Below are 27,867 nucleotides of genomic sequence, written 5' to 3' on the forward strand. Positions count from 1 at the left end.
TTGTAATTTAAGCTACAGCTTCCCTTCTGGCTTCTTTGGTAGTTTATTGGAGGAGTCTGATGGGCTCTCCTGCTGGAGCTGGCTTTGAACCTCTTGTGTAGGATAACAGGAATGAGCCACTGGTGCCTAGCTCTAACTTAAATTTGTATACAATTTTAAATCACAGGGGAAATTTGCAAAGAGAAGCTGAAGCTAAACTTTTGTAGAGAAAAACTTTTTTTAATTCCCCCTCAATTTGCCCCATTTTAAGTCCCAATTTTTATATGTGGCTTAAAAAATCTAGCCTATGATTGTGTATGATGCTAATTTTAAAATATTGAAGCAAGAATTAGGAAGGATTTTCAAAGCTGAAGAACGTTTAAGAAACTCTGAGTATAAAAAGGAGGGACTGCAAAGAGATGTACAAGTCGTTATGTTGAAAACGAACTTTATAACTTTGGTGGGTGGGGGAGGATTGGGTGGAGGGGCCGGGAAAAGGATGGTATGGGAAGGGGAAACAAAGAAGGAGGCTACAATGCTTGATAAGAAATGTACTCATTATCTTGCCTATGTAATTGTAACTCCTCTGTACAGCATTTTCACAATAAAGGAGGGAAGGGACTGGAGATTGAACTGGTTGTGTTTTCCTAGAAGGGGAGGGGTTGCTAAATTCAATGCTGATTACCACTACTCCCCCCAAAGAAGTAGGTACTATATCTTTATTATTAACAAGTGTTTTACACTTGTTAATAAAGGGACAAGACACTAGACATACTAGAAGAAAAGGTAGCATTATTTAAACAATCACACAGATGACTTCCTCTTACTGAGGAAAAATATTATTGGTAGCCTATTACCTTCAGGGGTGAAGGCCATTTGTATGTTTACAACGTCATTTTTGGGCATACAAAACTATCAATACTGGCAGATCCCTCCTGGAGTCCCCCCCCAAAAAAAATACATGTCTGTCATAGATCTAATGATTTCATGGGCCCTACACGGCACAGCACTTGACTAGCATGTACTAGACCCAGGTTCAAACCCCAGGGTTAAAAAAGAAAGGAAAAAAAAAGTTCTGGATGAATTCTGTTCATTCTTGCCCAATGTGGCCTTAAATATTTATTCAACCTGCCTGTCATCGGTTTGCTCTTACAAACTGCGAAGATACATGATGAAGTAGATCAGGCCAGTGGTCAGTTCTAAATCCTAAATGCCGAGTCAGATATAAAAAGGAATGAAAAAGAGGCGAGCTGGGGACTGGTGACTCAAGACTGTAATCCTGGCTACTAATAAGAGGCTGAGATCCGAGGTTCACGACTTGAAGCCTCCTGGGCAAAAAAATGTCCCTAAGGCTCTTACTAATCACCCCCCAAACCCCCGAGAAAAAGCCAGAAGTGGAGCTGTAACTCTAGTGGTAGAGCGCTAGCCTTGAATGAAAAATGCTAAGGGATAGGACCCAGGTTCTGAGTTCAAATCCTGGTACCGGTACAAAACGGCAGAGTAGGAGGAGAGGTAGGGGATAAACAACATTCGTAGCATCTCCTCCCCACCCTAGTGAGGAAATGCACGGGAGACGGTCAGAATCTGAGAGGATGCCAGAGATCGCAACCACGATGGGAGACGTTCTAGGAACGAGGACCCCTCCTCGTCGGGCCACGCCTTGTCGGCTTCCGCACAGCCGAACGCCGAGGGCCTAGAGCTCGGCCGCACTGTCCGTCTTCGCATCCCCCGTGATCGTGGCCCACGGCTCGCACAGCACGCAGCCCGGGAGGACCGCATGGCATCGACACTACCTGACGCTGGCAGCGGACACCCGCCAGTGGTGAGATCCGGAAGAGACCTCGGCAAACACCACCCAAATACTTAAGTACGCCCCCCTGGTGTGCGCTCCTGAGAGGCTCTGACGCCCCTGACTCCAGGCGGGGGGGGGGGGGGGGGGAGGATGACGTCATTGTGTCCACACCGCGACCCCGGCCTCAGCAGACGTGGACACCGCCCGCACGCGCGCCTTCCGGGACTCCCAGAGCCTCGCCCCTACGTGCCGGTCTCGACGGAGCCGTAAAGCAAAGCTCGTGCTTTGCCTCTCCGCAGCCTGCCCTTCAGCTTTACGACAGGCCGTATTTCACACCTCCAATATGGCGTCCCCCATGCCGGTCGTTGCAATGTTAGTGGTGTCTGCTTCAGGTGGCCGGAGGCGGCGCTGAGCTGCGGTCCACCCCCAAACAGCAAAAGTTCATTTCTGGTCACGGTTCCCGAAATCCCAGCGCATTTCTAGGGTCGGGAGCCTCAAGTCCCTGGTTAGTTTTCCCGCGCTGTCTCGGGACGCCCTCGGGTTCCTGGCCCGTCCCCCGCGCCCTCCTCACGCGCGACTCCGGTCATGAACCCTGGGCGGCTGCTTTCGCGTTGGCCCCGCGCTCTCGGGGCCTCGGGCCCCCCGCGTCGCCGGTGCTGGGCTCGGCCCCTCGACACGCTGTCCTCGGTTGGCTCTTGGCGTGGTCGGTGCACCAAGTCCCCGGCTCACTGGAGCCAGGTGGTGTCGGAGGCGGAGAAGATTGTGGGCTACCCCACGTCCTTCATGAGCCTCCGCTGCCTGCTCAGCGACGAGCTCAGCAACATCGCCATGCAGGTGCGGAAGCTGGTGGGGACTCGGCACCCCCTGCTCACCACGGCCAGGTGAGCCGACCCCGACCCCGTCCTCCCCCCCTCCCCCCCAGTCCTTTTTCTGGGCCTGCACACCTCAGGTACCTTGCTCAGATTGGCTCAGATTGGTCCATTGACACTGTCCATTCCTTGTGTGCTCTGACGGGTCTTTCTTTTCTTAACTTGCTTCCTCCACGGGGTGGATCAATGGTTATCTTAGGAGAAACTCTTGAAATACCCCTTTTCGCGATATCACTTCACTGTTGAGGATGAAGAGACTTTCAGGGATTTGAGGTAGAAAAATCACGCAGGGGTGTCAGTTTGCGTCGCTCTCCAGAAATGGCCTTTAAACAAATGTAATAGATTAATTTTCCGTAGAAGTTATCTCCAGAAACAATACGGAGAGGAAGCGATTGGCTGAAAGTAGACAGCTCTTTCCAATTGACTATGTTCTTTTTGGGATTTTTATTACTTTATCCTGGACTACTGCTGTGAAACCTGCCATTAGAGTTTTTAGAACTTTTTTATTTATTTTTTGATGTAATATCAGGGAACTCAAACTCAGGGCTTCAGTTCTGGCTTGAGCCATACTTCCAGTTCATTTTTTTTTTTTTTTTTTGCTGGCTACTTGGAGATGGAGTCTCCCTAGCTTTCCTGTCCCAACTGCTTCAAACCTCAGTCCTCAAATCTCAGCCTCCTGTAGCAAGGTATTAGACACAGGAGCCGGGATAGAACCTTTTTAACAACCCATGTCATTTAATTTGTAATTAATTCCAAAGATACAGAAAAGTTGCAAGAATAAATACAGTACAAATAAATACACTATGTACCCATTAGTCAGATTCACCTGTTATACTCACACACTATTCATGTATGTATATAACTATATGATACATAATATTTGATGTGTCATATATCATATACATATATATTTTATAATATATGGTATATAATAATACATAATATATTGTATATGATATATAGAATATATTATAAAATATATATGGTATGTGATTTATGATGTCTATTGTATATAACTATATATTTCTGTGATTAATTGAAGGGAAGATTACATTTATCATGATCCTTTATACCTAAATACCTATGCATTTCTGACACATTCTTTTGCATAACTATAGTTTGGTTTTCAACTTAAGTACATTCAGTATTGATACAATACTTTCATCATTTATTTTATTAATTGTCCTAATAATGTCCTTTTGGTATTTTTCACTTTCTAGTACAGGATCCAAACTAGGATCAGTGTTGTATTTAGTTATGTGTTGTTACTCGTTCTCCGATCAGGAATTTCCATATCTCTTCTTGGCTTTATAACTAGAGTAGTGGTTCTCAATTTTTGCCCTCCAAGGGACACTTGACAAGGTATAGAGACATTTTTGATATTCACAAAGGATCATTTGGCCAGTTGGCCCTGACTTAAATACCTAGGACAGTTCCACCCTTCAAAAAAATTATGTGCCCTAAGGTATCATTTGTGTCAAAGATTCCTCCTTTTGTACTTTTTTTTTTTTTTTTTGCTGGTTATTTTTTTTTTTATTGTAAAGATACTATACAGAGGGTTACAGTTACATGAGTGAGGTAATGAGTACACTTCCTCTTGTACATTGTTACCCCCTCCATTGTTTTCCCCCTACCATCCCATCCCTCCCTCCCTTCCCCGAAGTTCTTTTTTTTTTTTTTTTTGATTTTGATTAAGTGATTACATAATTTCCGGAAATTCACAGTATTGTGGAATAATGATGCTCATTTAAAGTCACAAGTTCATTCTAACTTTCCTGGAGCAAATTGTCTATCACAGTCTGTAATATATAACGGTGCTCACATGTTATATACCATATATGTGATCAGCAGCATGGGGATATTTAGTCGTGGTTCAACCAGATGAGTGGGAGTTCTTTGTTTCTTCAGTCCTGTTAGTTTTGTCGTATCACCTAACATTTTGGATTTAGCATCCACTTATCAGGGAGACCATGTACCGTTTGTCTCTTCTTTCTTGGCTTACCTTGCTCAACATGATTCCTTCTAGCTCCATCCATTTCCCTGCAAATGCCATTATTTTGTCATTTCTGATGGCTGCATAATATTCCATTGTATATAGATACCACAATTTTTGGATCCATTCATCTGTGGTGGGGCATCTAGGTTGTTTCCATATCCTAGCTATTGTGAACAGTGCTGCAATAAACGTGGAGGTGCACGTGTCCTTGTATATTGGTTCCTGTTGTTCAGGGTAGATGCCTAGAAGTGGTATGACTGGGTCGTAAGGGAGGTCAATCTTTAGCTTTCTAGGACCCTCCAGACTGCTTTCCAAAGTGGTTGTATAAGTGTACATTCCTACCAGCAGTGTAATAGGGTTCCTCTTTCTCCACATCCCCTCCAGCATTTGTCGTTGGCTGTTTTGTGGATGTGGGACATTCTGACTGGGGTAAGGTGGTATCTCAGGGTTGTCTTTATTTGCATTTCCTTCACCACCAGGGATGATGAACATTTCCTCATGTGTTTCTTTGCCATTTTTATTTCTTCATTTGAGAAGTCCCTCTTTAGTTCCCTTGCCCATTTAGTAATTGGTTTGTTTGGTTTGGGAGGGATTAGTTTCTTGAGTTCCCTGTATATACAGGATGTTAACCCCTTGTCTGATATATTGCTGGTAAATATTTTTTCCCAATTAGTTGGTTGTCTTTCTAGCTTGGTTGCGATAGCTTTAGCTGTGCAGAAGCTTTTTATTTTAAGGTAGTCCCATTTGTCGAGACTCTCTCCAACTTGTTGTGACCCTGGGACTCTGTTCAGGAAGCTCCTTCCTGTGCTTATTAGTTCAAGTGTCTCTCCTATTCTGTCCTGCAGTAGTTTCAGAGATTCAGGTTTAATGTTAAGGTCTTTAATCCATTTTGAGTTGATGTTGGTGCATGGTGATAGGCTGGGGTCCACTTTTAGTTTTCTGCATGTGGCTGCCCAGTTTTCCCAGCACCAGCGGTTGAAGAGGCTGTGTTTCTTCCATTGTATGTCTTTGGCTCCTTTGTCGAATATCAGCTGGCTGTAGGCCTGTGGATTTATTTCTGGATCTTCTATTCTGTTCCATTGGTCTTCGGGTCTGTTTTTGTGCGAGTACCATGCTGTCTTTGTTATTATAGCTCTGTAGTAGAGTTTGAAGTTCGGCATGGATAGCCCTCCCATATTGTTTTTATCCCCTAGAATTGTTTTGGCTATTCTAGGTCTTTTGTTGTTCCATATGAATTTTTGGACTGGTTTCTGTATTTCAGTGATGTACGTCATTGGGATTTTAATAGGAATTGCATTGAATTTGTGTATTAGTTTTGGAAGTATTACCATACTTACTATATTAAGTCGGCCTATCCAGGAGCATGGGAGGTCTTTCCATTTCCTAGTGTCTTCTGCAATTTCTTTCTTTAACTTTTTATAGTTCTCATTAAATAGTTCTTTTACATCTTTGGTTAGATTAATTCCTAAATATTTTATTTTTTGGGAGGTTATTGTGAATGGGGTTGCTCCCTTTATTTCCCTCTCTTCCTGTACATTATCAGTATATAGGAAGGCAACTGATTTTTGTGGGTTTATTTTGTATCCTGCTATTTTGCTGAAGTGATTTATGATTTCTAAGAGTTTGGGGATGGAGTTTTTGGGATCGTGGAGGTATAGTATCATGTCGTCTGCAAAAAGGGATAGTTTAACTTCTTCTTTCCCTATGCGGATCCCTTTAATGTCTTTTTCTTGCCTTATTGCCCTGGCTAAGGGTTCTAGGACTATATTGAAGAGGAGTGGAGACAGTGGGCATCCTTGCCTTGTTCCTGATTTTAGGAGAATTGTTGTAGCTTTTCCCCATTAAGTATAATATTGGCTATTGGTCTGTCATAAATGGCTTTTATTGTTTTTAGAAATGTTCCTTCTATTCCTATTTTCTCCAGAGCTTTTAGCATGAATGAATGTTGAATTTTATCAAAGGCCTTTTCTGCATCTGTGGCGATAATCATGTGATTCTTTTTTTTTTTTTTTTTTTTTGTCGGTCGTGGGGCTTGAACTCTGGGCCTGGGCACTGAATCATGTGATTCTTGACCTTAGTTCTGTTGATATGTTGGATTACATTTATTGACTTACATATGTTAAACCATCCCTGTGTCTCTGGGATGAAGCCTACCTGGTCATAGTGTATTATTTTTTTTATGTGTTTCTGGATTCTGTTAGCTAGAATCTTGTTAAGGATCTTTGCATCTGTGTTCATCAAGGAAATTGGCCTGTAATTCTCCTTTTTGGTTGGGTCTTTGCCTGGTTTGGGGATGAGTGTGATATTGGCTTCATAGAATGAGTTTGGGATAGCTCCCTCCTTCTCTGTTTCTCTGAAGAGCTTGAGGAGTATGGGTATTAGTTCTTGTTTAAAGGTCTTATAGAATTCTGCTGTGAATCCATCTGGTCCTGGGCTTTTTTTTTGTTGGAAGACTTTTGATAGCTTCCTGTATCTCATTATAGGATATTGGCTTATTTAATTGGTTAACTTCTTCTTTGCTCAGTTTGGGCAACTTGTATTTCTCTAAAAATGCATCCATTTCTGCCCGATTTTCTTCCTTTAGAGAGTATAGCTTTTGAAAGTAGTCTGTTAGAATTGTTTGGATATCTTGGGTACGTGTTGCGATGTTTCCCGTGGCATCCCTAATCCTATTAATATGGGTTTCCTCTCTTCTTTTTTTAATTAATCTAGCCAACGGGTCATCAATTTTGTTTATTTTTTCAAAGAACCAGCTTTTTGTTTGGTTTATTTTGGTTATGGTTTTCTGATTTTCTAATTGGTTAAGCTCTGCTCTTAATTTGGTTATCTGGCTTCGTCTAGTAGCTTTAGGTCCCATTTTTTCTTGTTTTTCTAGCTGTTTTAATTGCAACATGAGATTATTTACTTGGTCTGTCTCCATTCTCTTGATGTGGGCACTGAGGGCAATAAATTTGCCCCTCAGGACTGCTTTTGCTGTGTCCCACAAGTTTCTTTGTGAGGTGTTTTCATTTTCATTGAGTTGTAGGAAATGCTTTATTTCTTCTCTGATCTCTTCTGTTACCCAGGCATTGTTAAGAGTGTGCTGTTCAATTTCCATGTATTAGAGAAATTTCTGCGATATGCTTTGTTATTGAGAGCTAGCTTGATTCCACTGTGGTCAGATAGGATACAGGGGATTATGTCGATCCCTTTGTATTTGCTTAAGTTCCTTGCATGAACTATGATATGGTCTATTTTGGAGAAAGTTCCGTGAGCTGCTGAGAAGAATGTGTACTGTGTTGTTTTAGGGTGAAATACTCGGTAGATGTCAGTTAATTCCGCTTGAAGTATGGCCTCTCTTAATTCGGTAGCTTCTTTGCCAATCCTCTGGTTGGTAGACCTGTCCTTTGGTGAGAGTGGTGTGTTAAAGTCTCCTAGTATTATCGTATTGGGATCTATTTTATTCTGTTAGTTTGAGAGCATTTGTTTGACATATCTGGGTGCACCAATATTTGGGGCATATAAGTTGATGATGGTTATATCCTCCTCTTGGATTGTTCCCTTTATTAATATGTAGTGTCCGTCCTTGTCTTTCTGTACTGATTTTAATGAAAAGTTTATTTTGTCAGATATCAGGATACCTACACCTGCTTTCTTACTGGGGGCATTTGATTGGTAGATCCTTTTCCACCCCTTCACTCTGAGTTTGTTTGGCTGAGAGGTGGTCTCCTGAAGGCAACAGATGGATGGGTCTTGTTTTCTGATCCAGTCCTCAGTTTGTTTTCTTTTAATTGGCGAATTCAGCCCATTTATATTAAGAGAAAGTATAGAGAGATGCATTGTTGTCCCTGCCATTCCGTTTTCCTAAGTTTTTCTTCTTTCCTTTCCTCCTGTGCTTGCTCAGTTAGACTTTGAGTAACGCCTGTTTGGGGCGTTCCTGGTTGCTTTCTTCAGGTTGTGTCCCCCCTCTTAGAATTCTTCATAATGCTGGCTTAATGTTTATGTATTCATTTAGTTTTTCTTTGCTATTAAAAGTTTTCAGTTCTCCATCGAATGTGAATGCTAGCTTTGCCGGGTATATTAGTCTGGGTTGGCAGTTATTGGCTCTCAGGGCTCGTATGGTGCTTTCCCAGGCTTTTCTTGCATTCATTGTTTGTGTGGAGAGATCTGCAGTGATTCTAATTTTTTTCCCGTTGTAGTATAGCTCCTTCTTCATTTTTGCTGCATGCAGGATTGTTTCCTTATTATTCAGATCTATCATTTTTACTATAATGTGTCTAGAAGTGTTTCTCCTGGGATCTTGCTTGTTGGGTGTTTGATAAGCTTCTGTGATGTAGTTAAGATGGTCGTTTTTGAGGTGGGGAAAATTTTCATTGATTATCTTGTTAAATAGGTGTTGCATTCCCTTGCTCTGGAATTCCTCACCTTCGTCCACTCCGATTATGCGAAGGTTAAATTTCTTGGCATTATCTGCTTGCTCTTGAATTTCCCTTTGGTTTAATTTGAGTGATTTTTCCATATCTGTCACTTTTTGGTCCAGTTGGTGTATTCTGTCTTCTGTATCTGACACTCTACCTTCCATTTCATTCACTCTGTTGACCGTGGCTTCTATTGTGGTTTGCATGGAGGAAATGGATCCCTTTATGGATTCAATGTTGGTTCTCAGAGTACTGATCTCGCCTCTCAATGAGGTATGCATTACTTCTAATTTGGCGTTTATCTCACTTCTTACTGAGGTTTGTGCAGCTTCTATTTTTGCATCCAACTCTTGTTTGATATCCTGTATCTCTTTTGATAGTTCATCCTTGTGCTCTTTCAATTTCTGATCAATTTCTCGCTTTATTTCTTGAGTCATTGCCTCCAGCAACCCTTGAATGTAGCTTTTGTCTTCCATTCCTGCTTTGCTCCCACTGGGGCTCTCCCCTGCGTGGCTGCTGGCTTTTGGGGTGAGCTTGCTGTCCTGGGTGGTGGTAAACCTTGTGATTTTTCTCTGTGATTTTCGCATGGGGGTTCAGGAGACTGCTCTTCAATTTTGTTTTGGTGTGTCTGTCTTTGCTTGGTTGCTGATTCTGTATTGGTAGAGAGAGTCTGTGCCTGATCTGGGTTCTGTTGGGAGCCTATTTCCAGCTACTATTCTGACTTACTTAGGATTTTCAGCTCTCTGCTGTAGATTGCTGGCAATTCCCGCCTTTGGAAGGGTTGAGCAGCCTAGACTGCTTGTGTTTGCTCCTGCCGGTGCTCTTGGGAAGATCAGATGCTCTGGATGCACTCTCCCAAATACTGGAGTCTGCTATGGGCTCCTGATGTGTTTTTGTTTGTTTGTTTTGGGCTGGTTGTGGGCTTGAACTCTAGGTTTGGGTGCTGTCCCTCAGCTCTTCAGCTCAAGGCTGGCACCCTACCATTTGAGCCACAGCACCACTTCTGACCCTTTTTGCTTTTGTGATGCTGAGGAATCAGATCCAGGGCCTCATACATCCAAGACTATCACTCTATTGCTGAGCCACCTTAACAGCCTGAGCTCCTGCTTACTATCAGGTGCTGGCAGCCTGTGTTGCCCAATTCCCAGCCTAGGGTATATGGGTGGAGTTTTGGTGGGGTTTGGGCTTCTCTTGTCCTGAGCCTCCAGGTCTTTTGTTGTCACAGGCATGCTTCCCGGGGAGTGTTGTTTCCTGATTTTCTCCCCTCTGTTGAGGCGTATGCTCAGCTTTTTACTTCAGTTGGGAGGAGTTGGTTGTGTTGTTCAGGCGCCGGATCCCCGGGCCTGGTTCCGGCCCCAGCCTGGAGCGCGCTCGTTAGGCCTGTGCTGAAGTGTATACCACCTAGGTTATGCAGCCTGGGGGACACAGTTCAAATTTCTTGTACTGTTGGTAGTCTTGACCCAGGGGCGCTGTTCCTGGCTTGGGCATTTAAGCTCCCTTCCAGGGGCACTCTTGCTCTAGCCTGGCCAGCAGAGTGTGCTCCACGGGCTGGTGGAGCTCTTGAACAGTTCCCAGTTTTAGTGGGTCCTGTGGTCCGGGTGTTGGGGTAGGCAGTCTAGGTCAGGGTCTGGGGATTCCCTCCAGCTCTGGTCTCCCTTGAGGGATACACTGTCCCCTGTGGGGTACTCACCCTGGAGCTGGTTGTTTCTGTGTGGTGTAGGTCATCAGTTGTTGTTGCAATCCGAATTCAGTTGGGGTGGTTGCGGGCTGAGTTGGGCGGTGGTGGCTCTGTGTGATTCTTTTCTGTCTCTGCCTCTGTTGAAGCTGTCGGGTCAAAAGTGTCCACGCTCAGGCGGTTTCTTCGTGGGTTGTAGAAATCTGGTGGGTCTGACGCCGGTGCCTCAGGCGACTTCTGCGCGGGTGATCTGCAGGCAGCCCCCTGTGCCTCTGGGACCCGGGCGGCCCCCGCCGGGTCGTTGAGATCGCGATCGGTCGGGTGGTCTGCCAACAGGTCCCTTTGTCGCGCTGCTGGTGCCGGGCGGCTTTGGCGGGATGGAGCCTCTCTGCTCCGGTGGAGAGTGAGGGGTGGGGGTGTGATCCTCGTGGAGACTCCCAGCTGGTAGGTTTCTTTGTTCCTGGCGATCCGGTACCTGGTGATCTGCTTTGTTCCTGGCGATCCGGTACCTGGTGATCTGCAAGCGGCCCCCTGTGTCTCTGGGGCTCCGGCAGCCCCCGCCGGGCCGGCTGGCTGGCGGCTTGGCGCACTGCTGCATGGCCAGTAAAGGTTGGGGGAGGGGTCTTCGCTTTTCTTTGTTCTGAAATTCTTCTTTTCCTCTCTTTCTTTTTTTGTTATTTTCCACCTCTGGTTTTTCTCTGAGTGTTCGTCTTTTTGTTGTTGTTGGTCTCTTGGGGAGATTAAGCGTTGGAACTCGAACTCTCTTTTGGGTTGGAGAGAGCTGTGGCGTTTCCCTACTGCCCCATCGCCATCTTGGTCCCCCCTCTTCCTCTTGTACTTTTAACCACACCCACTTCTCTTACCTTGTTTCTTTTTTCTGTGTGTGAGAAAATAGCTGTCATTTCTTATTATAGAAGTCACTAAATAGCAATAACAAGGTGATTTTATTTCTTCTTTTGTTTCTCCCTCCTTTTTCTCCTTTCCTCCTTTTTAAAAAAAATTTTTATACTGGAATTTCAACTTAAGGTCACATGCTAGGTTCCATCACTTGAGCCAAGATCCAAGCCCTTTCTTGCTTTATTTTTCAGATAGAATCTCATGCTACATGGGGTAGGCCTCAGACCAAGATTCTCCTATGTACAGATTGCTTCATAGCTGGATGACAAGAGTATGCTACTCTTCCCAGTTTAATGATTGAGAAGAGGTCTTGTTAACTTTTTGCCCAGGCAGGCCTCTGTTATGCTTATGATCTCTACCTCCCCTGTAGCTGGGACTGTAGGCATTACTACCATGTCAGTGGGATTTTATGATTGATCTAAACTTGTATGGTAGATGGAATGTTCTTCAGAAATTGTTATGTGATATGTACTCAGAAAACACATAGAGACATAATTTATGTAGGCTAATCATGTATGTATGTATATGTTTTCAAGCTTAATAATGAAATAAATGAATCTGTTCTAATACCCATTCTAACAACTGTAATTTTGCCAATCTTATTGATGCTTCCTAATCCCTGGTAATCCCCAGTTTATCTCCCTGATCTCCATTATGCTGAGTTTTAAAATTTTCCTTTTTTTTTTTTTTTTGGTCGGTTGTGGGGCTTGAACTCTGGGCCTGGATGCTGTCCCTCAGCTCTTCAGCTCAAGGCGAGCACTCTGCTGCTTGAGCTACAGCGCCACTTCTGGTTTTCTAGTGGTTTATTGGAGATAGGAGTCTCACGGTCTTTCCTGTCCGGGCTGGCTTTGAACCTTGATCCTCAGATCTCAGCCTCCTGAGTAGCTAGAATTACAGCGTGAGCCTCCAGCGCCTAGCTTAATTTTCCTTTTTAAGATTTCCTGTGTTTCTCTAAATAATAGCATGCTATTTTGCTCCTTTTGTTTAAATTTAAAAACATGTAGTTTATTGCATATGGCTTTGTGTGATTTAGTTACTTTTTTCCCTCATCATTGTTTCTGAGATTAATCCATAGGTGTATTTAATGGTGTGTCATTAGTTTTGCACTGGTGTGTGAAATTTTATTGTATGAATATACCTCATTCTCTTTTAATTGGTATTTGGTTGTTTGCATTTTTTGATGCTATAAAAAGTGCTGCTATGAATCAGTTTATGTGTTTGTGGTTGTATATATCTTAAATATAAATATGGAAGTATAATTGTTGGGTAAACACATATTCATCTTTAGAAGATAATGCAAATTGTTTTCTAAAGTAGTAATACCAGTTTACACTCTCAAATTACTCGTTGTTCTTGTGACATGGATCTTTTCCAAGCTTTAGTTCAGGCTACTCCATATATATGTTCTTGTGACATTAGCATCAGAAAGGTTTTTTCTATTTTGTTATGGTGGTACTAGGGTTTGAACTCAGGGCCTTGTGCTTGCTGTGCTTACTTGCTTGGCTGTTAACTTTACCTTGTCTCCAGACCTACTTTTTGCTGATAATTTTTAAGATCCTGTCTAACAGACTTTACTGCCTGGCCTTGAGCTGAGATCATCCAGATCTCAGTCTCTTGAGTAGTTAGGATTACAGGCATGTGCCACTGGTGCTAGGCAGAAGTTTCTGAATGTTTGCTAATCAAGAAGGAGGTTTCTTTTTTGTGTGGTAGGAATAATGGTGTCAATAATGGGGGTTGTATTATTGTAGTATATTGAGTATTGTAATGTCTTTAATAAAATACTGAAGGGAAGCGAGTAGAGCTAAAAAAATTATTAATGTCACAGTAAAAAAATTGCAATTCATCTACTTAGTTACTAGAGCATCTAACAAAGGCTTTGAAAGGATCCCTTTTGAAGTTGTCAGATACACCAGGTGAAAAGTAGTACTATTATCTGAGTGAGGTGTGTTTAAATGGGAAAAAAAGAAATGTGATACTAATGGCTCTGAAACTTTCCTGACTGAAGACTACCTGCCTAGTAGTCCCATAGTACTACTGAAAGAGTTGGAGCAGAACAAATCAAATAGCAAATTTTAGCCAAGTTGTAATGGTATCCTATATAAATTGTATTTTATAAGTGAGCGCTAATATGCATGTATCTTATTGATTTACTATGATAGTGTGCTGCAAATTAAGTGATCTGAACTCATAGGCAGTCAGTGAGCAAAGAAACTTTACATACCCTTTTTTTTTTTTTTGTTCACTGCAGGGAATTGAACCCTGGGCCTTGTGCATGATAGGCAAGCATTCTACAACTAGTCTACATCCCTAGGCCCTATGTGACACATATAAACATACTGTATTCTTTTAAGGCAGGCTATGGTTATTGTAAATTAGAGCTAAAAGTATGGATTAAGTAGCATTACTTCACATACTGTACACTAATATGTTGAAGTCCTGTTAGCAAATCATTGATAATGAAGATATTCTCAGCATGTGGTAGTCAAGGATCAAAGAGACTCCCAGTAGCTGGAATAGTCAAGGTCTTATGAAATTGGACATGGTCTTTATTATTTTTTTCTCCAATCAGTATCCTAACCCTTGAACTATATTGTATGTTTATAGTTAACCATATTAGGTGAATTATATTGTTTTGGCAAATACTAGGAGGGGAAAAAGGAAATTACTGCCATTTATTATTCACTACTTTCTTTTCTTTACCAAAGCTACTCTATTGAGGAAAGGGAAAAAGAGTCTAGAAGTAGTACACTCTTAAAACCATTCAAGTTAGAATCCACAGCAAATAAAAAACTCTTGAGATTTGGTTAAGTACTGGGAGCAACATAGCAATTGGTAATTTTAACCTTGTTTGAGATTTTCTAGGATATCTCTGTTGTAAAACAATTAGATCCTCAATTGCAAGTTTATTGAAATTTATGAATATAAAAAATCTGAAACATGGACCCTGTTTTTTGTAATTGATATTCTGTTAAACACAAATATAGTTACAAGTCTCTAACAGAAAGAAGAAAATTACTTGCTAATGACTTGGTCTAAAATAATAAAGAACCTTTCATAGAAAACTTGGGACTTCACTGAAGGGTAAATGTTTTTTTCTTTGATCAGTTGTGGGACTTGAACTTAGAGCGTGGGTGCTGTCCTTGAGCTCTTTGCTCAAGGCTAGCACTCTACCACTTTGAGCCACAGCACCACTTCCAGGTTTCTGGTAAATTTGAAGGTAAGAGTCTCACTGAGACTTTTCAGCTCAGGCTGGCTTCAAATTGTGGTCCTCAGATCTCAACCACCTGAGTAGCTAAAATTACAGGCGTGAGACATGGGCATCCAGCTCAGGAATAATATTTTAGAGTAATGTGATGTATTACTTCTTCCTTCATAATTCTTTTCTCTTCTCTCCCAGGTAGTTATATTTCTACTAGGTGTATGAATGATATTAAAAGCAATAAAATGAGTAGCATGAATATAGCTAGAATAGCCAAAATGTTAGAGATGGGGGAAAAGATAAAAAAGGAAGAACCATTTCGTCTATGAATTCTTAGTATATCGTAACATTAATCAAAATGGTGTGACAGGAGCAGAGACACAGATATACCTATCAATGTCAGAACAGAAAATTCAGACATATATCAAGATAAATATACCTTAATGTTTATTCAGTATGAGGATAGTCTTTTCAACAAATGGGGCTAGAACATTAAGACATCAAAGTCCCACCCCAAAAAAAGTTTCAAGCGTAACTTAAAAAAAATGAAGTGTAAATTTATCATTGTGAAATTGGTTTGAAATGGTTTTAGCATAAATATAAAGTATAGAAATAGAAGACCAGAACTTTTAGAAGAAAACACAAATGAACATCTTCAGAACCTAAAGAAAGGTAAACATTTCCTAGACAAAGCACCGTCTTGCAAATGTATGATACACTTTATCTAGTGTATGATTCCATCCATTCAATATATATTTTGTTTTCAAAATGCCAAAACTGTACAGATAGAGAACCAATTAGTGATTTCTGGAGTCAGGGACAAGGTGGGTTTCAGGAGGAGAAAGCAATTCAAAGATCTGTATTGTGATGGAGCAGTTTGGAATCTTTATGATGCTAATTATATGTGGACAAGAAATAAAATTGCATAGAACTACATACAGTTACAGATGTAAGTGAATGTGAAATGAAACAAAGTGCTAAAAAAATAAGTAAGGGCTGTAGTTTAGTTAACATTAATGTATCAAGTCATTTTCCCCCCTTTGGTATTGTATTCTTAGCTAAAATTTTAACCACAATTGGGTGGAGCTGTGTGGAGGATAGCTAACATTGTATGTAATTTTTGCAGCTTTCTTTTTTTTTTGTCTTTTTTTTTTATTGTAAAGATACTATACAGAGGGTTACAGTTACATGAGTAAGGTAATGAGTACACTTCCTATTGAGCATTGTTACCCCCTCCATTGTTTTCCCCCTACCATCCTTTCCCTCCCTACCTTCCCCGAGGTTCTTTTTTTTTTTTTTTTTTTTGATTGTGATTAAGTGATTACATAATTTCCCGAATTTCACAGTATTGTGGAATAATGATGCTCATTGAAAGTCACAAGTTCATTCTAACTTTCCTGGAGCAAATTGTCTATCACAGTCTATAACATATATAGGTGTACACATGTTATACACCATACATGTGATCAGCAGCATGGGGATATTTAGTAGTGGTTCTACCAGATGAGTGGGAGTTCTTTGTTTCTTCAGTCCTGTTAGTTTTGTCGTATCACCTAACATTTTGGATTTAGCATCCACTTAGCACCCACTTAGCATCCACTTATCCACTTACCATGTACCGTTTGTCTCTTTGCTCTTAGCTTATCTCGCTCAACATGATTCCTTCTAGCTCCATCCATTTCCCTGCAAATGCCATTATTTTGTCATTTCTAATGGCTGCATAATATTCCATTGTGTATAGATACCACAATTTTTGGATCCATTCATCTGTGGTGGGGCATCTGGGTTGTTTCCATATCCTAGCTGTTGTGAACAGTGCTGCAATAAACATGGAGGTGCACGTGTTTTTTGCAGCTTTCTATATGTAACTATTTCATTATTTTGAAATTTAAAATGTAGCACTTCAAATTGAGTAGGTAGAGCAGAGAGGAGAGACAGGAAGAGGAGAAGGAAAGAGAGAAATAGCTTGAGAGACCAGAGACCTGTATGCTCCAGTTTTATCTCTGAAGATAAATACTGTGTGGCCCCAGGAAAGTCATCCCATCTCTCTGGGCATTGGTTTCCTCACAGTGACATAAGGAATTTAACTGGGTAGTTTCCAGTTCTATTGCTAATACTAGACTTAATTTAGAAATTAGTGTTGTACCTGAATGTGCAGGCAAGAAAGCCTCTTTTAATTATTAAATGAAGACGTTTTAAACAGATTGAACGCAGTATAGTAATACAATATAGACTATTTTTTTTCCAAATTTAAAAATTCTGAAGCTCAGAAAAAAACAGAATGTATTTCTTCACACTTACAAATCTGACCTGAATGGTTGTGAGACTATTTATAGTCTTTATTTATCCTACTGAATGTGAATTGAATATTCATGCATTTTGCTGCAGAAATGTTAATGAGTTTGAGTACAAGGTACTGCCCCAGTTCCTGTTGGAGTGTTGGGTTAAAAGCAACTTACTAAAGTTCGAAAAGGTTTGCATTCTGAAAGACATTTGGTTCAGGGCTTTGGAGGAGGGAATGTGGACCTGTCTGAGCAGGACAGTGGTGTGTAGGGTGGTGCAAGCATTTTGGTATACATAGTATACTGTGCAGAAGCCGAAGGCAGCCACAGTATATCAACCCTGCCCCTCGACCAATAGAGCTTGTGCTGTCTGTTTTCGTTTATTGCCTCCCTAAGGCAATATAGTTACCCACTTTTGGGTAATGCTTTTTAAATTTAATCATTTAATTTTCTGTATAAATCATTAAAATTTAAGAATTTTTAGCTTTTATAACTTCATATACTACCTACTTTCAAGAATGTAAATGCATTTAATATCATAGGGAAGGTACTTAATTGTTTAAAAGATGACAACTAATACCTTTTGTTGTTGTTATTATTTGTTATGGCTTTAACTTAGGGCCTGGGTGCTGTGCCTGAGCTCTTTTGCTCAAGGCTAGCACTCAACCACTTTGAGCCATATCTCCACTTCCAGTTTTTTCTAGTAATTAGAGATGAGTGTCCTGCCCATGCTGGCTTTGAACCTAGATCCTCAGATTTCAGCCTTCTGAGTAGCTAGGATAATAGATATGAACCACCATCACTGCAACAACTAACATTTTTCCATACATGTAGTGATCAAATGTTCGTTGTTTAAACATTGCTGATTACCTTGAGTAATGTGGCTTTATTTATTTTCATTGATGACTTTTCACAGATCTGGCTTTTTGCTTTTGCCTTTAAAACTCTTTGCCCTCTAAGATTTAGATAGATGTCATTTCTTTAGTGTATAGTAATAGTAGACAAATTGTGACATTTTGTCTTTTCTCTTAGAAAAGATTAAATCCTTAGTAGAGACTTCTTGTTTCTGAGTTCACCAGTTACTTGGCTACCTGAAAAACCTTAGTTGTTCTTTTTACATGGTAAAATTCTTCAGATATCCTTGACTTTATTATTAGAAATTTAAATTTAGTCTCTTTCATGTGTATGAAAGACCCTTTCTAGATTCAGTTCTGTAATTATGGACTGAAACCCTACATTATTTATAAAAAAAACCTTTTTCTTGGATGACTAGGAGAAAATTATAAATTTTAATTCATTCCACAAATATTTGAGGTGCTCTGGGCATGGGGTGTACAAACAAGAATAAGAAACAGTTGCTGCCATCCAGTAATTCATGAGAGAAAGTATAGTGAGCAAGAGCTCTGGAATCAAAGCCTTGCTGGATTGATTAATGTGAACCTTAGGTTTACATCCTGGCTCTACACAGCCAAGCTATGTGATGATCTCAGGCAGTTTACTTAAACTCTCTGTGCCTTAGTTTCCTCATTTGTGTATGTTTGTGTGTGTGCATGTGCGTGCGTGTGTGTGCATGTGATTGTGTTTGTGTGTATACACATATATGTATAAACATCTGTATAGATATACAGATATATATACAGATATATACAGTGCCAGCCTTGCATGGGAAAAAGTAGGGTTGGCTCAAAGAGATAAAATTCAAGGCCTAGAGTTCAAATCTCAATACTACTCCTCCCCACCCCTCCCCCCCAAAAAAGGACTAATAATGCCTGTCAAGACTTCATGGTCACTTCATGAATGTTCTCTTCAGTTTTCACTGAAGTCTAGTAGCAACCTGGGAGCTGTTTCTCAACAGAAAAATGTTACTTGAGCTGCTTACTGAAATGGACACGGGTTTCAAAACCTTATGGAGTATATTATGTTTCTGTGGGGTTTTCAGAGTCAGTGTGACATCATTTTAGGCTAAATCATCTTTTAAGGGCTGGCAGTATGGTTCAAATGGTAGACACTCTACTGTTTGAATTTAGCTCAAAGCCCTGAGTTCAAACTCAAGAATAGAAAAAAATATATTTTAAATTGTCCAGTAAGAGAATTGGGGGAGGAAGGAAGTCATTTACACTTTGCTTCTTTAAGCAGCATGTGTCCCACTCAATCTGTTATGCCTTTGTAGCAGAACAGCATTTCATCTTTTCTTTAGAAAGACAATGATTTTGATAAAGAAAGATCAGCTTCTACTTTTTTTCTTTTTTTTGACATAATAGTCCTTCCTGTTGAATTAGAGTGCCTCTGTGGGGATTCTGACAGTACTTAGGAATTTCTGAAATATAGGATATGTGTATGGGCTCTCATGAAGTCTGTTGTAAGAAGTTGAATTCGAATTCCATCTCATGTACAAAACTCTTATAAATCCTCAGTCCAGCCGATGAGCCTGTGGTATTATTTCCTAAGAATTAACATTAGTATAAATCCAGCTTCTAATAATTAAGAAGATTGAATATTTCCTTCCTTCATTTCTTTTCTCTTTCTTTCATCCTTTCTTTTTTCCTCCCTTTCTCCCTCCCTCCCCACTCTTTCTGCCTGCCTGCCTACCTGCCCTCCCTCCCTCCTTCCTGCTTACTTCCCTCCCTCCCTCCCTCTTTCTCTATCTCTTCCTTTCTTTCTCTCATGATTATCTGGGTAAATGGCTTGAGATCCATTTGGGAAAATACTTTAAAAAGAGATATATAGTTCCAAAAGAGATTATCAGGGAACTTCATTCAGGGTTTTTAAATTTTATTTATTGTTTTTTAATATAAATTTTTCTTTTTTTATTGTGAAAATACTGTACAGAGGGGTTACAATTGCATGGGCAAGATAATGAGTACATTTCTTATCAAGCATTGTTGCCTCCTCCTTTGTTTCCCCTTCCCACCCCCACCCCCCAAAGTTGTAAAGTTCGTTTTTCGACATAAGCACTTGTACATCTCATTGTTGCAGTGGGTCCACCTGTATCCCTATTTAAATGATTTGTTTTTGCCCTTCCCCTCCACAGATTATACCAACATCAAATACAATGAGAGCAGGGGTTATACCATCGGGGATGGACATACAAAGCAACAAAGAAATAATCTTATAGATATGTTAGAAACAATTGCATGAAAGAAAAAAACATTTGAATACTTATCTTGGGGTTCATTTCACCTAAGGTCAACTTATCTGACCTTTTCTGCTTGTCTCAGACATATACTAGTTATTGCAAATAAGGGAAACCATGGGACCTATGTTTCTTTGGGCCTGGCTTCCTTCACTTAATATAATTTTTTCCAAGTCTTTCCATTTCCTAACAAATGGGGCAATGTCATTCTTTCTGATGGAGGCATAGAATTCCATTGTGTATATATACCACATTTTCTTGATCCATTCATGTATTGAGGGGCATCTGGGTTGGTTCCATGTCTTAGCTATGGTAAATAATGCTGCAATAAACATAGTTGTGCTGGTAGCTTTAATGTGGTCTTGTTTGTGAACATTTGGGTAAATGCCCAAAAGTGGGATTGCTGGGTCATAGGGGAGCTCTATGTGGAGTCTTTTGAGGAACCTTCATACTACTTTCCAAAGTGATTGAACAGGTTTACACTCCCACCGACAATGTAGTAAGGTTTCCTTCTGTCCACATCCCCTCCAGCATCTGTTGTTATTAGAGTTCTTGATGATAGCTGGGGTGAGGTAGTATCTCAGTGTTGTTTTGATTTGCATTTCTTTTATGGCTAGAGAGGTTGAGCATTTCTTCATGTGTCGATTGGCCATCCTTCTTTCATCTTCAGAGAAATTTCTCATTAAGTCTTTAGCCCACTAATTTATTGGGCAGTTGTTTCTTTGAGGATTTGTTGTTGGGGGATTTAAATTTTTGAGTTCCAGGTATATTTTAGCTATGAAACCCTTGTCCATTGTATAGCTAGTGAAGATCTTCTCCCAATCCGTGGGCTTTCTATTGATTTTGCTAGCTATGTCCTTTGCCATGCATAAGCTCTGCTATTTCATGCAATCCCATTTGTCTAACCTTTCTTTGATTTGTTTTATTTCTGAGTCTCTATTAAGAAAATTCAGGGTTTTTTAAATTCATGACTCTCTAGTGCAGGGGTGGGGAACCTTTTTTATACTAAGGATCATTTGGATATTACAACATCATTCTTTGTTGTTTTGTTTTGTTTTGTTTTCCGATCATGGGGCTCAAACTCTGGGCTTGGGTGCTGTCCCTCAGCTCTTTAGCTCAAGGCTAGCGCTCTACCACTTAAGCCACAGTGCTGGCTTTTTCTGCTTATGTGGTGCTGAGGAATCGAACTCAGGGCCTCATGCATGCGAGGCAAGCAATCTACTGATGAGCCACCTTCCCAGCCCCTACAACATCATTCTGGAGCCATACAAAATTATCAATACAAGCATACAACTGCCTGTGGCTGATGAAACACATACATGTCTGTCTAGTCAGGTACTAAATGATTTTGTGGGTATTCTATAGTCTGTGGACTGTCATTCCTCACCCATGCTCTAGTGTCTTAGACCAGTTTACTGTATCTGGAGTTATTTTGATTATTTAAATCACTTAAAAAATAAAATCGGATATTCAATAGTGGACTGTCTGTTGATTTGAATTCTTGAGTTCAGATCATTTAGGTATAGACAGGGATTGTGCTTCTTAAAACAAAGCATAAAGATTCCTGATAACCCACATTCATCTCACTTTGTTTCTGGCAAGTAACTGCTACAACCTGGACTCAACTTTACTCCAAACCCTTCCCATTACTTCTTGGTTTCAGGGAGCCCATTCAGTGGCAGTTCCTTGAATCAATTTTTTAGCACTAGGAGGTAGAGCCACTGAAGTCATCATGGGGACTGTGATGTGGCCCTCACCAAGCTATTTCTGTGTGAGGGGTGAAAAGAGGATCTTCTAGATTTAGCCATGAGATATAAGAGCAATATGTTGTATGAATAATGGGTTCATACATTTAAATAGGGCAGAATGGGAGAGAATGTATTCTGCTTGCAGGCTTTTTTCCCTAATTCCAAAGGACTGGTGCCAAGGGAGTTAGCAATAGCTTCATATTGGTGATAGCAATTTTGTTTGTTAAGTATCTTCATTTGTCACAGTAAGTCAATGTCAATTTGAGAAGTTTGTTTTTCAGCTTGTACTTCTACTATTGTTAGTTGTATAATAACTATTACTGTACAATTTATAATTTTTGTTTATATATATTTAAATATTTTAGTAAAAACTGGTTAAAGCAGTACTGAATAAATGAATTTTAAACTTATTGTTGGTGTTTTGTGCGGCTGGGGATCAAAACTAGGGCCTTGAGTTTACTAGCCAAGCATGGTACCACTGAGCTATCTCTTTAGCCCCCAGATCTTTTTTTTTCCAATTTAAAACTTTTTATTGAGATATATACAGAAAAGAACATAACATTTATGCCCAAATCTTGAGGGTTTAAACATATCATGTGACAGGTTAAAGTATCACTTAAATAATGCTACAAGCATAAGTGTTGCTTACAATACTGTCTTTCCTATTTTCTTAATATTCAAGTTTCATAGATATTAAAAAAGATGGATATATTTAGCGCATGTATCTTGTTGTATAACACAATTTCGTATCACAGCTACCACATGCAGAATACCCTACTATATGTTTCTGACATATGTTAAAGTAAATGATACTAAGTATCTAGGCTTCTAATCTTGACTGTTACGTATATCAAACATAATTTGACAGAACAGTATATGAATCCAGTGAATTATTAAATTGTTTTTAGCTTATACTAAGCACTTGAAATCAGGCTTTACACTCTTGTACTTTTACCTTAAACCTGGTGTTTTTCCACATGAGTCAGACTTTCCATTCTAGCTTTATTGCTAGCTATTGGAGGTGAGTCTCTTGGATTCAGCTGCCCAAGCTGGCTTCCAATCCTGATCCTCATATCTCAGCCTGAGTAGCTAGGACTGCAGGCTATGAGCATAGTTCTTAGTGATATATGAAGCCCAATTTGGTTGTAGATGAAGTCTATAACTCACTGAGTTGTAACATTTCAAAAATAAGTTATTCCCATGATTTTCTCATGAAGATTTTTCAACAATTATTATATCAGCCAAAATACGTAAGATAAGGAAAAAAAAACTCAAGCATTCCACTTTAAGTCACAAAATTTATGACACAATGTAACATTGCATACACAATGAACATTTTTAGTCTTTCAAAGCATAGTAACAAAGTTAACAAGAAAATAGATCTTTACTATTGGATTTTACATTAATTCTTTTTTTGTAGCAGTTTCTTTTTTTTAAACTTAAAAAAAATTTTTATCTTGGGGCTGGGAAGGTGGCTCAGTGGTAGAGCGCTTGCCTTGCATGCTCGAGGCCCTGGGTTCGATTCCTCAGCACCACATAAGCAAAAAGAAAAAAGCCAGAAGTGGCGCTGTGGCTCAAGTGGTAGAGCGCTAGCCTTGAGCTGAAGAGCTGAGGGACAGTGCCCAGGCCCAGAGTTCAGGCCCCACGACTGGACCCCCACAAAATTTTTTTTTTATTTTTAAATAGTTGTACAAAGAAGTTCCCATTCTACAAAACAGTATATGAATACAAGGTATCGACAACATTGTCACCCATTGTTCCTAACCCATCCCTTCTCTCACTTTTTTTTTTTTTTTTTTGGTTAGTCGTGGGGCTTGAACTTTGGGCCTAGTTGCTGTCCCTCAGCTCTTCAGCTGAACTTGAGCCACAGCACCACTTTGGGTTTTCTGAGTGGTTTATTGGAGATAAGAGTCTCATGGACTTTGTTACCAGGCGTGGCTTTGAACCATGATCCTCAGAACTCAGCCTCCTGAGTAGGATGGCTTCTTTTTTTTTTTAAATTGAGATTAGGTGGTTACATGAATTTCACATATTTCACATTATTGTGGAATAGTGATATTTAGTTAAAGTCACAAACACATTTTAACCTTCACAAGGCAAATTGTCTTTATCATGGTCCATAAAGTTTGTGAATTGTATGAGCTTTGACAATACAATTATTTCTTCCACATCAGGTGATGTTTACATTTCTTTCCTTTTGCTTAGTGTAAGCTGTTCCCTCTTTCCCTCTCATTCCTCCCTTCCCATTGCTGTCTTTGGGTTGCTTAGTTCTTTTTCTTCTATGTCCAGTGCAGTGACGTAGCTCCCAGATGTTAAAACTTTAAAAGGGTCTCTATGTTCCTGAAGGATGGAGAGTACTAACTAATTTATGGTTTTAATTCTGAGCTCAATGAGTTGATTGTGCTTTTAACTCTTTGTGAATAGGATACTGACAAGTTAGGTAGATTCAGATACATTTTTGTTCTCATCTTGCTCAGTACTACTGTCAGTTGTTTTCATCAACAGTGCATTACATAATTGTCGTTTATTGTTGTATAGGATTCAGAGTTTACTCTTTTATACAAATACCTTGGAGGCTTATTAGTTGGTCTTTTGTTTTTGTTTTTTCCAAAATAGCTATTCTACACTTGTTTAAAAAATAGTACTAGCCATTAACGCTTAGCTAGCTGTTGCTGTCCGAATGCTTATTAGAAGATACGTCTACAGTTTGTACAGTACAGCTGCACTCACCTCTCATTCTATGGCCTACCAAAGAAAGTTCATTGCCAGGTCTGTCCCTCCCTTCCTTTCTTTCTTCCTTTCTTTTTCTGTATTTTGTGTACCATAACTTCATTTTAACACATGCTTAAAAATAGCTTTAGCTAGGGCTGGGAAGGTGGCTCAGTGGTAGAGTACTTGTCTTGCATGCTCGAGGCCCTGGGTTCGATTCCTCAGCACCACATAAGAAAAAAGCCGGAAGTGGCGCTGTGGCCCAAGTGGTAGAGCACTAGCCTTGAGCTGAAGAGCTGAGGGACAGTGCCCAGGCCCAGAGTTCAGCCCCCCCCCCCAAATAGCTTTAGCCAGGTGCTAGTGGCTTACACCGTAATCCTAGCTATTCAAGAGGCTGAGGTCTGAAGATTGCTGTTCAAAGCCAGCCTAGGCAGGAAAGTCCATGAGTCTCTTATCTCCAGTAAACCACCAGAAAACCAGAAGTGGTGCTGTGGCACACAGTGGTGGAGCACTAGCCTTGAGCAAAAGAGCTCAGAGACAGTGCTCAGGCCCCAAGTTCAAGCCCCATGACCAACCAAAAAAAAAAAAAAAAAGCTTTAAAAATTGATCTTCTCCCAGAATCTCTTTGCAGTGTTACTTCATTTGCTTTAAGGATTCTTTTTATTTTCTCACAGAATTTGTATTCTGTAGTGACCATGATTAGGAACAGGCATCATAGGAACTAGATGTGATAGTCCATGTCTGTAATCCCAGAGATAGATGGATACTATGTACAAAAGTGGGAGACCCCATCTAAAACATAAACTAAAAGCCAGAGGATTGTGGGGTGGTGAGCAAGTATGAGGCTGTGAATTCAACTCCCAGTATTGCCAAAAAGAAAAAAGCATGACTCTATGACAGTAGAGTATACCTAGTTTAATTTTTAACTACCTAGAAAGTAGCTCCAGAAATAACATCTAAAAGTTGCTGTTAAAAAAAAAACCACCCCACCCCCACATTTAGCCAGGTGCTGGTGGCTCACACCTATAATCCTAACTACTCAGGAGGTTGAGATCTGAGGATCGCAGTTCAAAGCCAGCCCAGGCAGGAAAGGCTGGAGACTCTTATTTCCAATAAACCACCAAAAAATTGGAAGTGGTGCTGTAGCTCAGATGGTAGAGCTTGCCTTGAGCTGAAGAGCTGAAGGACAGTGCCCAGGCCCAGAGTTCAAGCCCCATAATGGACCAAAAAAAAAAAAAAAAGTTGCTGTTACTGGTCCTAGCATTATAATTTAACTTAAAAAAAAATTAAAACTATGCCTGCACAGCTATGTATGGTGGCTTACTAATCCAGTCTGAGCAGATAATTCATGAGACCCATCTCAACTAGTAGCTGGGTATGGTGGCACACGCCTGTCACACTAAATATGGTGGGAAGCACAGATAGTGGGTTCATAGTCCAAGTCAGCCTGGTCATCATAAAGTGAGACCCTATCTCAAAAATAACCAGAGCATAAAGAAACTGGTGGTGTTGATCAAGTAGAATGCCTGCCTAGTAAGTGTGAAGCTCCTGATTTGAAACCCTAGTACTGTCTCAACTTCCCAAAATACAGTATCGATCAAAGAAAACAATGAACGTAGCTTTCCCATCTTGGGTAATTTTACTATTTAATAGAATGAGTTTTTTTTATTTTGATTTTTTTAAAAAGCAAGAGTTTTTAGTTAAATAGTGGGCAAAATAATGTTGCTTGATCCAGAGAGAACAATCCGAGGATTTTGATGATCCTAATATGTTTCTGACTTCTCTGTATCCATTATCCAATTAAAATTTTCTTTTGAATTCCTAGTAGATATATCCTTGTCACCTATTAGTTGCTTCTACTACTTTCATTCAACAGTGGGTTTGGGAATGCAGGCAGATTTTTGTTATTTTAATTTAATTATACTGGAGGAAAAAAAACCCACTATATGATATTGTAGATGACAGCATTGTCTTGGCTGTGCATGATGTCTCATGTCTCTGATCCCAGCTACTTGGGGGGCAAAGAAGAGGAAGATCACAGTGCAGGGTTAGTCCAGGCAAAAAGTTAGCAAGAATCCATCTCATCCAACAAGCTGGATGTGGTGGTGATGTCATCCAGCCATGAGGAGGCATAGTGTGAGGATCATGGTCAGAGGCAAGCCCTGGGGGAAAAAAACCATGAGACTTTACTTGAAAAAAATCACTAAAGCAAAGAGGGTTGCAAGTAGTACCCTGCCTGCATGAGGCCTGCATGAGGAGGTGTTCCAAAACCCAATACCATCAGAACAAAACGTGAATATGGACTGTGAACCTATCAGTCTCCAAATTTTAATGTCAGTGCTGCTATTTTCTAGCTGTGTATGCTGTGGAATTCTTTGAGTCTTAATTCATGATTTGTAAAAGAGATGGTACTATTACTACCTGTCTCTCAGAATTGTAATGAGGATTACAAATTATAGCATGATTGGCTTAAGTGCTTCATAAATATTAGCTATTTTCTGTGCCTACTCATTTGTCTGTGATCTTAGGTTAGTCATCCCCCTCTAGTTTTCTGAAAGATAGTTTTAGTATTGCACAAAAGTATTGAAGATTTGAAGGAAGGCTGTAGTGTATAATAGAAGCTAAGTATTGTGATCATGACTAGAAATAGCAGTTAAAATTAGGTGGCATAATGGAAAGAACAATTTGGGAAGCAGACAGGTCTACCCGCAGCCCTGCTCGGTCATTAACTATCTGCTATTTGGACAAGTTAACTACTTAGAGCTACAGTTTGCTCATTAGACAAAATTGGAATAGTGTCTTATCTTATGAAATATATCTTCTTGTGAAGCTCATTGAAAGAAAGGTTTAGGTAACAGAGCCCAAGTAAGTTTCTTTCCTCTTCCCTAATTAGACAACGGGAAGTATCCTTGATAGAAGCAATCATATTTCCTGAAGCAAAATATAGATTAATTTTGCATTAGAGTTGATTGTATTTTCATTAATGAATTTCAAGTAAAATTGGCTCAACTAATGAGATAGGAAGTTGAAAGGGGACTGGTTAGTCTGTGGCCCTGAATTTATTAGAATTTTTTTTCTAAAAAAACTCTTGTTCTGAAGAAAGAAGTTCAATATAAGTGCTACAATGGTTGCGTTAAAAAAAAACCACAACAAAAAACCCAGACTAAGAATCTCTTAGGTGAGTGAGGGTA

At 40.1% G+C, this 27,867-nt stretch overlaps 1 protein-coding gene across 2 annotated transcripts in view; it reads left to right on the forward strand.

The window, feature by feature from the left end:
* The first annotated feature begins 2,092 nt into the window (after window positions 1-2,092).
* Pdss2 (decaprenyl diphosphate synthase subunit 2) overlaps window positions 2,093-27,867 on the forward strand; it is a 207,040-nt gene continuing 181,265 nt past the window's right edge. Inside the window, exon 1 of one of the 2 annotated variants that reach the window (XM_070010095.1) lies at window positions 2,093-2,652. In XM_070010095.1, the coding sequence (XP_069866196.1) occupies window positions 2,357-2,652 (296 nt within the window). In that variant the 5' untranslated portion in view covers window positions 2,093-2,356. The remainder of the gene's footprint in view (window positions 2,653-27,867) is intronic. The other variant, XM_070010094.1, reaches the window with a different exon arrangement.

The sequence above is a fragment of the Dipodomys merriami genome, unplaced genomic scaffold (genome assembly GCF_024711535.1).
Source record: "Dipodomys merriami isolate MVZ:Mamm:240054 unplaced genomic scaffold, mDipMer1.0.p SCAF_8, whole genome shotgun sequence".
Lineage (NCBI taxonomy): Eukaryota > Metazoa > Chordata > Mammalia > Rodentia > Heteromyidae > Dipodomys > Dipodomys merriami.